A 14,867-nucleotide genomic window follows, 5' to 3' on the forward strand; every position below is an offset into this window, starting at 1 on the left:
GAGAATCCAAAATATAATAACTCCAAAACTTACTTTCTCTCTTTAGTGTGGGTTCTGGTTAGCACGTGATGAATCATATAACTTCAGTAAGGTGACCAACATTGTATAAATGAGTGTTGCAATAGAAGAGATTATTATATACACTAGTTCATACACTAATTCAAGGAACGATTACAAAACGTACTTTCACCCTCTTGTGTGTATTCTGGTTAACGCATGGCTAAGCATATAACTATATATTCGCAGGGATGCAAGGAATATATTCAAATAAATTAATTAATTAAATTAAACATATATTATGCTTCAATATATGCACGGGACATGTAATATCAGAAGACTGTTTATATATACACAAACACCTGCTACAAGCAATCAGTCTGCAGCCTCCATACATAGTTACAGTTCTTATAGATCGAGTGCTTACACCTGCTTGTAGTCATCATCTAGTCAGTGTTCTCCACCAATCCATTTAGTACACGTGTCCACGTATCCGAGTAAGTGTTCACCTATACAGTCTACATATATATTTCATTGTTCGAATCTTATCATCAACTATGTACAACAGGTTTGGCAATGAATGCGATATATGAGTTTGTCTATGTTTGTCAACTATGGATTCTTAGTTTCACGGTTTAATTTTGATTAACACGTTGATTAACGGTACCAGAAAGTCCTATGTATACTGAAACACGTTACTGGTTTTAAGTTGTACCCCGAATTAAAAAAAACTATAGTTTTGAGCCGTCCTTGGCAAGATTCTTGATCTATCCCGAGTTAACACAAAATTAGCATGAGATATACAGGTCAAGCTTGGCTTTTTCCATTATCAATTCAATAAAACATGACCGTTAAATGTAGTTGTAAATAGAAGAAATTTAAGGAAGCAAAATTAATAATAATACTATCAAATTGGAGGCTACATACAATTGGTGCCCGAGTAAAACTTCGTATTTAGTTGTCTGAGGTAAAACTAAATATCCACAGTTTCGGCACAGGGCGGTTTTGAAGTCGTTCACACTTTTAGGTTATTGCTTCACGTGTGAATTGTTTTAAAAACGTTCACGGAAGTATGCCACATACTATACTTTATTTTTACAAGTTAATAATAACAATAATATTAATTTCAATAACATTTCGAGTTATAAACTTACTTTGTCATATTTAACAATTATGCGGTTGTATAACTCACTTATTAACTGTCATTTAATAAGTCATTGCCCTAAGATTGCACTAGGCGGGTATACTGAATATGTGTCATGTATTGCGACAAATACACTGATGCTGCTCAATGTCCTTGTTTCTCTACTCACAACTCATTATTTGACCGTGTCGTCTTCTCCCCATAACACTGTGAGATTCACATATGATTACCTATGTCAATACTTTTTACTGACACCCTGATGCACTGTAAACCAGATGTTGATAACATTTTTACACTTGTCATATCGGTAGTTATATTGCCGTGGCAGCTAATATGAGTCTGGTGTGTGTTTTGTTTTGCTATGGGGCTGGAAAAGTGATGTGAGACAGGTGTATGTTGATTTGTGTATTGGTAAAGTCACATGGCCATGGGAAACTGTCGCTTTGAGACTTTTTTCAAAACGATTATTTGATACTTGAAAGTGAAACAAGCTAGAAATGGTCGTTTCTTGCGGGGTTACACAGCTCACTTGCGAGTTTGCAAAGAATTGGAACGGAATTTTTATCTTTTTTGATTATGATGAGTTTTAATAAATTGTGGGAGAAGTGATACCTTGAGGAAAGTATGGAGAATAATAATAATAATTATAGAATAATTCTAAACGAATTAACTAACTGACAATGTAGCTATGGTTCTCATTTCAATATGAACACTCGAATAAAAATACTGTATACAACGATAGAGAGTATCAGCCATTAACTAACTTGAATATCATACATGCATATACTAAATGAATTCAAATTAAAAGCAATATCAAACGAGGATTATAAGCTCGAGTTTTCGTTGAAATTAAAATACGTTATGTCATCGGAATATAATGTTCGTGATTTCGGCAGTTTTCTGATTTGCTTCAAGGCGTCTGGTTTACACACCACGTGAAATACGCAACGATGCAAATTTGTTATGTAACAGTGTGGCTCGTGAATCTCGTCGGGGAGACGCCACACTCGTTATTGCTCGTTTAGATGTCGTTCTCAGTCCCTTTTCTGCGGACGATGACTGTTGCATGGAGGACGCAGTGCTAGATATGTTACACGGGTTACCTCCAACAACATAGTTGATTCTATTTTCCAATCCGAGAGTAATTGGAGACATTGTCGTGATGTACTCCATCAAAACATCTGTATCCAAATCGCCTGTGAAAAAATGGATATACGATTGATCAATAATCAATCCGCTTGGTAAGAGTCCGTTGCCTAAAACTTATCGTAATCATCTCCCTATTGCCGGAGAGGTGAGAGAATAGTCTGTGTCTACAAACACTTTGTAAACATCGCCCCCATTGACTATCAGAAAAGTCAATTCTATTGTTTCAAAAACCCACCTGGAATGTGATATGATATCCTGTCGTCTACAAACATATCGTACCCGTCTCCACCATTGGCTATGAATGTTGGTAACACAAGTTTGTAGACAGCCTCATCTTCCAAGGGATGGAATTCTGGCACTCTACAAGCTGTACATTTCGCCTCCACCTTGACAACACGTTCGCCAACGGGCCGTTCAATGTCATAGGTCACGATCAGTCCTGACAGTAGAAACGCAAATTCGAGAGTGTGAGCAGTGAATGAAAACCCTAGCAACTTGTGCTTTGGTACATTATTATAGCGGTTTTTTTCTAAAATAGAAACTCAATATATCTAACAGTCACGCCTGAGATATTTTCTTTTTAATGGAAAAAAAACATTGTTCAAGACTGTTTACACAAACTTTATGTGGCACTTCATTGCGGAGTCTAATATACAGGAAAAATCATGGAGTATAATATTATTTACGACGCACTACTTCTGAAAAATGTTGTATACTATTCAGAATATGCCGTAAAAACGTTGTTGGCTGCATTTGGGTCATTCTATTCTCCAATAATGTTCACTACGTTCACTTGTAGATGACTTTAATAGATATATGCGCGGTGGTTCAAATCCCACTGAAATCATTTGCATATGCACGAAATTCGATTGTATTACGTACCCGACATTTGGAAATATCTGGGATGAGGATCTTCGGGAATGATCTCGGAAACGGAATGTTCTAAAGCCTCACGTAAAGACTTGCCCTTGATTTCCAATAGGTCAAATGTATCTCTGTACGGCAGAACGTTCAACACATCTCCGACAGTGATGGAATCTGTTAGAGAGATCACATGGTATGAAATAACCAATCTACGTGAAGCTCAGAAACTCTGAAACTTTTCTTTGTTATCTGAAATGTAAGATGTTAGAAAACATCTTTTACATTGTATAGTTCATCAATAAAATTAAAGTAAACAAAATTAAAAAAGAGAATGCTTGGTGAACATAACAAAAATAATAAGGTAAGACAGAATATTATACATTGAATTACAGTTGGGTTTTTCAAGGATCATACGTTTTTAATTACGTTGTCTTGTAACGCGAGCTTGTTATTTTGGAAGTTTTCTACCATGTATGTTGGTGTCATGCACTAGCGAACGATACTCTTACTTTTAAGAATCCAGTTATATATCTTAGCGTAATTAATATGTGTAATACAAGACTTATCAAATATGGGCGTTGCATACAGTATTGGACATAAGTAACATAATTAGGACATTAATTACAGTCGGGTTGCGTGTAAGTTTTATGTTAACTGCGTCGTCTGACGACTCATGTGGACTCGATAAAGTTATTTTGGGGATTTGTTGAGGGCGTTCGAGCCGGGTCATACACTCTTGTAATTACAAATCTTAATATTGTTAACGCATTTCAACACATTATATTGTAAAGGCTTATTCTGTTCATACCAATAAACCAATCATTCGTAGACAAAATGATTATCAGCATTTTGACGTCGTCAAAAGTTATATGTTACTCTTCAATGCCCTTTGTCGGTCCGTATACCGTAATACCTAATCTAACCGGATGTCGTTACTCACGACATTATACTGCGAACTAAATCGGTCGCACTAGAAAAGCCTGTATATTCAGAATAATCCAAAATATTCACTTACGAAATCCTGTTTCGTCTACATTAATAGAACTTCGAATCGCCCCACTATTCATGAGAGCGATGGTAACGTCAGCCCATTTAGTCTCATCCGGGTGTTTCATGTTTTGATGAACCATTGCATCAGCGATCAGGTTGCCAAGGTTACATTCTTGAGTTCGACAATGCTGCCGTTCACCGTCCAAATAGACACGTGTAGATCCGATGATGTCATTCTGCATTTCATATATTGGTTCCTTCCATTCCAGAACATCAGCAAGCGTTTCTGGGTCTGTAATGTAACAATTCATTTGGTATAAAAAGCAGAAGGAAATAATTCGGACAAAACTTGTTCATCAGCTAGGTAGTGCAAGTTAAATTACTGTAAAAGGGTTAAATATTCACTGGGTTTTAATTTTGCTTATTTCGCTGACTGGAAATGCGCAAAGTTAAAACCCAGTGAATATGTAAAATTTAGCATAGAACACATTATCTAAATTATAAAATCGTGAATTTAAAACCCACTGAATATGCCTGTAACAGTAAATCAACGAAATTTAAACCCAGTGAAAATTAGTCATTTTACATCCAACATTTTAAGAAGAGTAATCGAATAGAAGTGTCCTTTCTCTCCCGCCGTTATCATGTTTGGGTGTATGTCTATCTCTACCGTGTTTATGATTTGTTTTAGGAGGGGCTGCCCTTTAGACAAGTCCCAATCGATTATATTCGGTGAAATATGTTTTCCAATTGCCATGGAGACAACGTTTTTGGAAGTATTCTTCACCATTGACATATATGATAATTTATTTGCAGCTGTGCAAAATACAGCAATCTTGGGGCGACTTGTACGTCGCACTGTGTTGGAAAACAAGCTAGGCTGTAGCCACAATTGATCATTTCGGAGAAATGAATGTACTTATGGGTGCACGTAGGAGGCAAGGGGTAATACGTTCTCACCTTGTTCAACAGTTTTGTCCAACAGAATTGGGTTTCCACTCCATTCGATGACTTCACCATCGGTGTCAAAGGTCACTTGTAGATAACCTAAATACTTGCCATATGCGTAATCTTGCACAACTAGTACATTACGTGTGACGTCATCGCCTGGGTGTATGGCTATTGGATAGGTGTCATATGGATCCTCATTCGAAGGAGGCTCACCTAGGTAAAAAATTAAATATAATGGAACATTATGCATGCTTTCTTGGATAAATTTTCTTAATGGTTTTAATTGCTTATTGACTACTATCACGTGACATTGTTCAACCATTCCATGACAAGGTAACAGTGTTGTTTCTCAAGTCCCAAGTCGAGAGAGATTGTGTTGCTGTTACTAGAGGGCGCTATTTCAAGCGTTGGATATTTTAAAACATGTACTAGTAAGTTCACTTTTTTCCAAGGTCGTGTTCTGTTAATTGTTTGAAATTGGGCGTTTTTCCAGTGGTTTCCACCTATTAATGTTATTTTTTGTTTATTTCCATCGGCTTTTTTTGTGAAATTATTGTTTTCTACTTGTCAATTCAATTCTATGTGGTGATTATTACAGTTGTATTTCTCGTTACTGCACAAATGTAGTGCATATACTAGATGGGACAGCTTATTTGTAAATGCATACACAGATGTTGAGAGTTGCCATTAAGCCAGGGGTGAACAAAAATATAAGTGTAATGAGATCGAGACGAAATTAAAATACCTGTATATAAGAATGTATTGGTATGACCACCAATTACAACATCGACTCCGTCAACCATACCGGCAATGTCCATATCTTTGTTTACTCCACCATGTCCAAGTACAATAATTTTATTAACTCCTTGAGTCTTCAAACGTTCTACTTCGGCGCGGATTGATTCAACTTCAGGATTGAATATTAGATTACCTAAATGATAACAGAAAAAAAACAGTATTCCTTAGTTACTGCTTAACACTACAAAATAGAATACAGCGTCTAACTAAATCAATAACTTACATTCAGGTAGACCTGGGCGGCGCCCTCTTACGCCCACTTTCCATAAAACACTGACAATTAGTTTTTATTACAATGCCTTACCTGGTTTTGACAGATTCGGTGTGTCCTTTGTGGTATATCCCACAATGCCAATCTGTTCACCATTGGTGAGTGTTATGATGGTGGAATTCTGTATAAAGCCTTGGACACTTGGTTCGTCAACGGCATCGATATTGCTACTCAATACAGGGAATACCGGAGTAACAGATTCGAGGAATGGGACTAAGTCATCAATACCGTTATCAAACTCGTGATTCCCAAGTGCCTGTAAAATTAAAGATGGATTTAATGAAAAAATAAATACGTATGTCTACTATACGTGGCTATAAAATATCTTTTCATCTCATTCTTTCTGTATTTTGTGGTTTTGAATTGATATAGGTTTGCGGAGTCTCCGCCGAAGACACAGCGCATGAAACTATGGGACATGGCAGTTACAGTACATCGTAACTCAGCACAGTAAACATCGATAAAGGATGGTACCCCTCAAGACAGAAAACATTGATACAGGATGGTACCCCTAAAAGCAGCCAACATTGGCATTGGAAGGTGCCACACAATGCAACACAGATGTTATTTTATTAATATATATTCAAATGTGAAAAAACGTTACTTTCAGTGTCACCCTCACGACAAGAAAATGTTAAATTAGTCTTACATCGAATTCATTTGCTTGTAAAAAAACCTCATAATCTCTACGTTGTCACATAAGAGCAAAGGTCGACAGTTTTGGCAATAATATTGGTTGTGTTGGTTTTGAACTGTATTTTTCCGACGTAATTATCCGGGATATTATTGCATAACTTATTTACTACGCGATTAGCGTTACACTAAAGTTATAATGCTGTAATCGATTTCAAAAACGAGTACCACTCAGTCTCAACACATAAATCTTTGGCTTAAAATGGTGTCACGCAAAACATTTCAGTCAATATTGACAAACATGATGCCGCGAAAAGCAGTGCAGCCTACAACAGTGAGGGCGTGCAACATAACGCGATACATGGGTGCTGCGCACAGTAAACATCGGTACAGGGCGTGTCACGCAGCGCATTAAACATGTGTGCTGCATGGATGGATGGTACTCTGGAACGCAGCAAACATCAGCGTAGGATTTACCACGTGAGTAAACTCCGCATAGCAGTGGGGACCAATGCAGGACGTACCACGTAACACAGTAAACATAACTGCATGATGTGCTACGTATGTATGGTAGTCAACATCAGTGGAGACCGTGTAACGTAACGCAGTAAATATTGATGCTGCACGTAAAACGTAACGCGGTAAAAATCGCTACAGGACGTAGCGCACAACAGTAAACATCGGAGCCATATAATACACCCCCCCCCCCGCAAAGCAGTGAAGACCAGTGGACAAAGTACAACGTAACGCAGCATATATCGGTACAGAACGTAACACCGTAAACATCGGTGCAAGACGTGTCACGCAGTGCAGTAAACACCGATACAGGACGTACCACGACATGCAGTCAACATCGGCACGTAATTCAGTAAATAAGTGTGCTGGTACACGAGACAAAGCAAACATGGGCGTAGGAAGTATCAGGGAGTAAACATCGGCGGAAGACAGTATCCCCACAGAGCGGTAAGGACCAGTGCGGGACGTAACGCAGTAAATATAAGTGGACGATGAGCTACGTAACCTCTAGTAGTAAACAGCAATAGAGGACGTGCAACGTAACGCAGTAAGCATCGTTGCAGGACGTAGCGCAGTAAACATCGTTGAAGGGCGTACAACGCCACAACGTGAACACCGGTACACATCGTACCACACAACGCAGTACACATCGGCGCTGCACTTACCACGCAATGAAGTAAGCATCGGCGAAGAAAGGTATCCACAGAGCAATGAAGACGGTGTGAAGACCAGTGGAGGGCGTACCACGTAACGCAGTAAATATCAGTCTGCGACGTACTACATCTAGTAGTAAACATCAGCGGTGGACGTGCACTTAAAGGGGAACTAAACAGAGCCTATTTTGGTGTTTGTATTTATCAAGTTATGTATATTGATTATAAATTTGAAAAACTAAATTTAAAAAAATGATCATCTTCAGAGTTATGATGATTTAAATATGAGAAACCATAAACCTGCGAAGGACTTCCGTTTGTGCCATCTTGTCATAAAAAACGCCCTCATGAGGTATAAACAGGTAAGGTAACAAAGCATGATGACGAAATAGTATCTGATTAAATATAAGCAACTTAGGGAGCCATAGCTGGCTGGACTGGTGAATTGACTTCTAGTCTAGGTTGTTTCGACTTTTACGTTAACGTTATTTACATGCTACCAACATACAAACATTATGGATGTGCGATTGATCGAGACAGGCATTTTTTTTTTTTTTTTGTCTAACTGTCTAATAAATGCTATTTCCAGTACTGCACTGTGCGGCGTGCAAATTATTCAAAGTATGGATGCTGGAGTATGCAATCTTGAGTTCGTAGTGTGGTGGTGGAAACATTTTCGTCCATGTATTCACGGGGCTGCACTGGCAAATCATGGGACAAGTGTCACAGGAACACCAAGCAGATTGTTCACAGACTTCCGTGTAATTTGAAATAAAACTTTCATCCGAACAAGGGGCATCGTCGACGATATACTCTCATCACTCACACTGGACTGATCTGAATCGTCACAGTATACCGTACTTCCCTGATCATAAGCCCGGAGGCATGAACACGTAAAGGAAAAGTAAGGGATGAGCTTGTACTCGAGGACCAACTCAGAAAAAATGATTTTGTTTTGGGGTTAAACACTGTAGCCATCTTGCAAACAACGAAAAATTATCCAAAAAAAATATTCGTTCACCACGCCGGGCTCGGGAAAATAATACTTATTTTCGAAAAAAAATGCGTCATTGATTTGAACGATACTTACAATGAAGAAACAAACATGTTCATAAAAAACACACACATTTTATTACAATACGATTTACATACCGTCTGAATTTACGGTGAAATAATGGGTAGGGTTTGTGAGGAAACAGTGGACAAAGGCATTTATCATTATCTTCGTTTTGGTATGTTTTCGATCGTACGCAAACTCTCGACGCAAAACAATTTTCCACCATGAGGTTTTTCAGCACGATTTGACCTGGAACAACTTCCTTTGACATAACAGGTCATGTCTTTCATTAACCAATCAAAATGATGTGTCGTAATGATGAAATTTTCCGATTATTGACGATGATTTTTTAGCGCAATGCGGAAGTGAATTACCGCAATGTTAAAATGCGATCTGTAGCACTGATTGCAACGAAAAAACGATGATTTTTTTTCCTAAAAACTGGCGATTCGCAATTTACGAAATATAAACGACGGTTAATAGTAACCGTGGGTAAACTGAGTGTGGAGGAAGAATTTAAACACCTTTCTAGGTCGCCAACATGTCTCATCGTTCAAACCCTAGACTTTTCATGATAGTCTCAAAGTAAACCATGCCCAATAACCAGGTACACGACTTAACGATCACATTTTTGGCTTTTCGAAGGCTACTACTCAAAGAAATATGGATTACTCCAGAATTGCAACATCGATGTTCATCCTGAGTAAATGACAGAATAGAAACGATGTGAATCACGTTGTGTACGTTCGCCATGCACTCTGAACTTGAAATTAATGCGAGTTTTCTAAAACTAAAAACATGAACCAAATTAACATGCCAATCACGATTATTATGAAATGAAACACACCTTTTACACGCATATTTTAAAGAATATCGTCGACGCCCAGTAAAAACACTCTGGGCTTATAATCGTGAATGCTCTCAACTCGATAAATACCAAGTAAAAACATAGGGATGGGCTTCATACTCGGGAGGGGCTTACGATCGGGGAAGTACGGTACTTTAACGCAATTGGGCTTTCACTCTCAGAATACTGTGGTTCAAACGCATATTGCTCTAACCCAAGTTTTAAAAAGCACATTGTGCATATAAATGTTGAGTTTATACTAATAGTACACAATGCTTGGCAGCATGAACGGCTTTGTACAATGGCGTATACGAATGCGATCAGATACTAAAACGTCATAACTTTGAAAAGTACCCGGATTATAAATATGTTCGTTCGTTAATTATTCCCCTCCATGAATGGCCTCCATGGCAAGCACTTCAAATGCCTATCCAAGCTACAGTTATAATTAAAACAAAATTAAACCACTGCAATATTATTTCGAATACAGTTTAGAATATACACAACTATAAATTAAGGCCGCATTTAGGTTCGCTTTAACGCAACCGTGCCGGCGTTCAACGTAACACATCAGTGATGTGCGTGCCACGGAACACGGGAATGTAGTGTAGTGAACATCGATGTAAGTCGTACAACGTAACGCAGTAAACAACACATCAAACAAGCTGAGAAACTCATGGCCGAATTTAACTTGTCAGTTACTGTCACTTCTCTCACAAAAAAACGTACTCACCATCGCGTCGTACCCTATAGTCTGCATAAAGTGAGCAGCGGCAGCACCACGGTAATGATAAAACCACAGAGTACCCTGAAATTGATCTCCAGCGTCCAGGACCAATACATTATCGTGTTGTTCTTTCAATTCATTGATTTTCGTTACGATTCTAGCAACACCTCCAAAACATTTTCCTGCTTGGTGCTCATCTTCAGAGCAGTCTCCTGCCCGTTTGTCACTCTCATCAAAACGTGCATGAATGTCATTTGTATGTATGATGACCAAATCCAGCGCGGATACAGTGAGCAAAACGTTAACTAATACCGGAATAACTAATTCCAGATACATTGTGCAGCCGCAATGGGAAGCAGAGTATCACGAGTAGTCCATATTTATCAATCGCAAAGTGTTTTAATTGGCTGATAAATATAGAATTTCATTACTCATTTATTGTCAGTACCACATTCGTCTGCACAGACACATAAAACTCTCCGAACATTATAGGAAATAAAGCATTCTTCAATAACATAACTGTTTATATAGTCGATCGTTAATCGATTACGGGGGTTTGGATTTCTTAAATTTATACGCAGACACACGATTCATCTATGATGTATCGATTCACAACGAACTGAGTAAGCAGAAAAAACAACGTCGACAACTATAATAAATGTAAATTTGAAAATAACTGTCACAGAGATATGCAGTTAAAATTGTGGAATCGTCAGAAATCATGGCGCACTTCGACGTTTAAGTTGTGCGCAATCTGTTATTTATTATTTGTTGTTTAATCATTTCATATTTACATGAGTATTATGTTTAATTCGATTAATTGGTCTTTTTTTTAAATCTGGCGCTCGAGAAATTAAATTTTGATCCATCCATCCTTCATTCACTGGGTCAGATGTATATATAAAAACATTTCTAGTTACATTATGAACAATGGGGTTAGCTCTGGTTATTATAATATTAATAGAGGCACTAGACAAGGAGATCCATTATCGCCTTACCTATTTTTGATCGCAGTCGAATTCATGGCGATTGCAATTAGAAATGACAATGGCATTAAAGGTATTCATATTCACAATGATGTAATCAAATTGGCGCAATATGCGCATGATACTGTCATGAATTTGTTTTCACGTATCTCTTGACCGATTTAATTAGTTGATTATTAGCGAATTGCTGTGTTATGTCTGTCATCGTTCAGGTCTATTTGAAGTTTGCTGGATCCTCTAATCTTCAGAATATTTTGAATTACATTATAATCATTGCAAAACAATTTACATATAATTGTAGACAAGACTGAAAAGTATCCTCATTCAGACTATTCATTTGTAAAATTAAATAGGTGTTTAATCTAGAAAAACGTCGTGACAGATTCAATGACAAAAGTGTCCTATTCAGAAACCGATGGGGACCACTAACACAATACTTAGCGGATTAGTATATACTTTTTCTGAATAGCTGCTGGCAAACAGCATTGGCTGTTTTTGTTTTGTTTTGTTTTCTGTACTTGTCTACGTGAATTTATTTGTTGAATAAAAAAAAACAAAAAAAACAATCGACAATCGACAAAACAATCCTGTCACTCTTTCTAATATTAGAGATATCACTCCGCAATATCCATGATATAATAACATGTTTATTTTACTGTGTTTTCATATAGCGCTTTTTTAAGTTAGACATTTTGAATTTTTTTTGATACAAACAACTCTCAATTTATAAACCATCTGACTACCCGTTAAAAAATAAAAACTCATGTATGTGATAAATGTCTATTCAAAAACTCGTTATTTAAGATATTTCCCGTGAACACTTGCTGCAGCCCATTACACTGTTTTCGCTGACACTGTTTTCTTTTATTGCAAATTTTTTATTATTTTGACGATACAAATAAATAACTGCATATATAGCGTCTGGTTACCCGCTAAAGTACAAAATGACCGGCTATAAATCTATCTAAACAATGACCACAATACAGTGCTAAATAAAAATAATATGTCACGCAATGACAGACTGTTTAAATTGTCACGCTTTTCAAAGCGGAACATTTTCTGTTAAAGCGCGGAAGTCGTAATCTGCGCATGCGGAAAACGACCATAGCGTGTGACAAGCGTTTACCCATGAGCCTTTGCGTTTTTAGTGTACGTTGTTATCGTCGCTTGGGACACAATTCCCGCACATGCGCAAGTAATGACCCCTCCACGTTAAGATTAGTAGGATGCACAACATACTCTTTAGGATTATTATTATACTCACATGCGCTCGAATCGTTGTGCATGACTGCCCAAAGAATATACAACTATGTAAATAGAGTGAAGGTGTGCAACTCCGACTACCATTCTGTATATACACCAAACAATGTATAAAGGACAAACAATGTGATTTTTTAAATAAATTACAGCGCATATTCGACTGCGACCTCTGAGGTCAAATGCTCGAGTGCTCATTAAATGACGTTCTCTGATTGGCTAAGAGAGTTCACGTAATATTTAAGTCATTACTTACTCATTTGAATTTTACTATTTGTCGTATTTGATCTTTGTGTTACGTAACACGTGATTAATCTTACAGTTTTATTCACCAGATGTATTAAATGAGTATATGCTATTTTGCTAGTAGTAAATGTAATTTAGACTTTATTTTCAAACCCACAAGATGTATTAGTAAAAATAATATTGTAAATTTCACCATAGAAACTAAACTAACACTACCACCACTAAAACACATCCAGAGGGAAGTCAGTAACGTATTAATGTTCTGTCATGAATTTGTTTTTGCGTATCTGTTGACCGACTTAATTAGTTGATTATTAGCGAATTGCTGTGTTATGTCTGTCATCGTTTACGCCTATTTGAAGTTTTGGACGGAACTTGGCTCAGTGATTTGGAACTAATTACAGATAACCGTCGCTATTTTGACAGTTGGTATCCATAGTTATTAATGTAGTGAACGATTAATCAAAAGATATGACGTATTCAGTACTTAGTGCGAGTTGCTTTATGATTGAAAGTTACGCCTTAGAGTCTTTTTACTGCATTGTAATTGGTTAGAGTTTTGAAAGTGAATAAAGAGAGTTTGAGTTGGTCTTGGAGAGCACAGCACGATAGACGCAGTAGAGAGAGTGCAGTCCTGGAGAGTCGAGTCCTGGGGCGAGCCTTGAGGCAGTCCAGTATTGGGCGAGTCTTGGTTCAGCCTTGTGATAGTCTTGGGGACTTTTCCCCAGGGCGCTGTGTCTTATAGAGTATTCGATTGACCGACTAAGACGAGAGCTGAAACGTATTTCGTTGTGTGTGTCTTATTTGACTGTAAAGTATAAGTGACTTTCCCGATCCCGTACCTCAAGGGGACGCGATAGAGAGACGAGACGAGTTTCCCCCCTGACACGTGTAGAGAACCCGAGAGTAGAAAGATTTTACCCCTGATAGTTCATGCAAATAACGAACAGATATAACAAACACAATAATCGTAATTTGTGAGTGCGTCTTAAGAAATTATACTCGTCCTCAGTTGTATGTAGGATCTCCGTTATTATGAACATGTATGTTTCGAACCATCACTATAATAAGTTTACGGGATGTAATGTTTGTGCACAGAAAAGTTTAGGTTGAGAAGATTAGAAATGTCGTCTTAATTATATGCGGTATTATTAATCACATGTGTTTTAGCAGACATCTTAAACTAACAGAAATATTTGAATTAAAGGGCGATGGTAGTCGCACAAATTCATGTAAAACAAATAAACAATGTATTTTACACGCGTTGTGTACGTCGCTATGAGTCCCATATCGAACAGAACGCGACGCGACGACCACTGGCCCTTTAATATAATTATTAATAATAGTGACTCAAGAAAAAATGTGTAATACCACCAACACATTGATAGTATTGGCGCATTTTCTGATAGTCAACCATGACGTCAACAGTTCAATCTGATTGCATGGACCAATCAGTTTACCAGGATTCGTAATTTATAGTATGGAGATATTGTAGAATTATTAGCCGCAGTTGATGGGGATATAAGTAGAAGTGAATTATTGTCTCAAGAGGGGACAAATATTGTTTTTCATTTGTTGTCAACCGCTTGATAATGTGAATATGACTGACTAGGCTGTTAACAAAGACGTGAGCGTACCTGAAAATGAAATAGGAACGCCCCCAACGATAACGCATGTAGTTCTACATACGAGCACGTACGCGTACTAGTATCATAAACAATCTAAAATTAGTCTGACCCAAAAAATACCATTGACACTGTGATAGAAAAATAACAGTAAAT

General features: G+C 37.5%; 1 protein-coding gene across 1 annotated transcript; it reads right to left on the minus strand.

Moving 5' to 3' along the window:
• Positions 1–1,699: 1,699 nt before the first annotated feature.
• LOC100371697 (snake venom 5'-nucleotidase-like) lies at positions 1,700–10,942 on the minus strand. Its single transcript, XM_002741870.4, has 8 exons — positions 10,604–10,942; positions 6,198–6,420; positions 5,841–6,026; positions 5,105–5,308; positions 4,170–4,436; positions 3,173–3,328; positions 2,526–2,729; positions 1,700–2,337 (listed from the first exon to the last, which is right to left on the minus strand). The coding sequence occupies exons 1-8, from the start codon at positions 10,931–10,933 to the stop codon at positions 2,066–2,068; spliced, it is 1,842 nt and encodes a 613-aa protein (XP_002741916.2). The 5' UTR covers positions 10,934–10,942; the 3' UTR covers positions 1,700–2,065.
• Between the last annotated feature and the right edge of the window lie 3,925 nt (positions 10,943–14,867).

The sequence above is a fragment of the Saccoglossus kowalevskii genome, chromosome 11 (assembly GCF_978046115.1).
Source record: "Saccoglossus kowalevskii chromosome 11, keSacKowa6.1, whole genome shotgun sequence".
Lineage (NCBI taxonomy): Eukaryota > Metazoa > Hemichordata > Enteropneusta > Harrimaniidae > Saccoglossus > Saccoglossus kowalevskii.

Excerpts from the sequence above, each read along its gene's own strand:
- LOC100371697 (XM_002741870.4), bottom strand. The coding sequence starts at position 10,933 with ATGTATCTGGAATTAGTTATTCCGGTATTAGTTAACGTTTTGCTCACT. Across the intron at positions 6,421-10,603 it reads CTATAGGGTACGACGCGATG|GCACTTGGGAATCACGAGTT; the intron begins GTGAGTACGTTT and ends TTAATTTTACAG. Across the intron at positions 3,329-4,169 it reads TGTAGACGAAACAGGATTTC|ATTCCATCACTGTCGGAGAT; the intron begins GTAAGTGAATAT and ends TCTCTCTAACAG.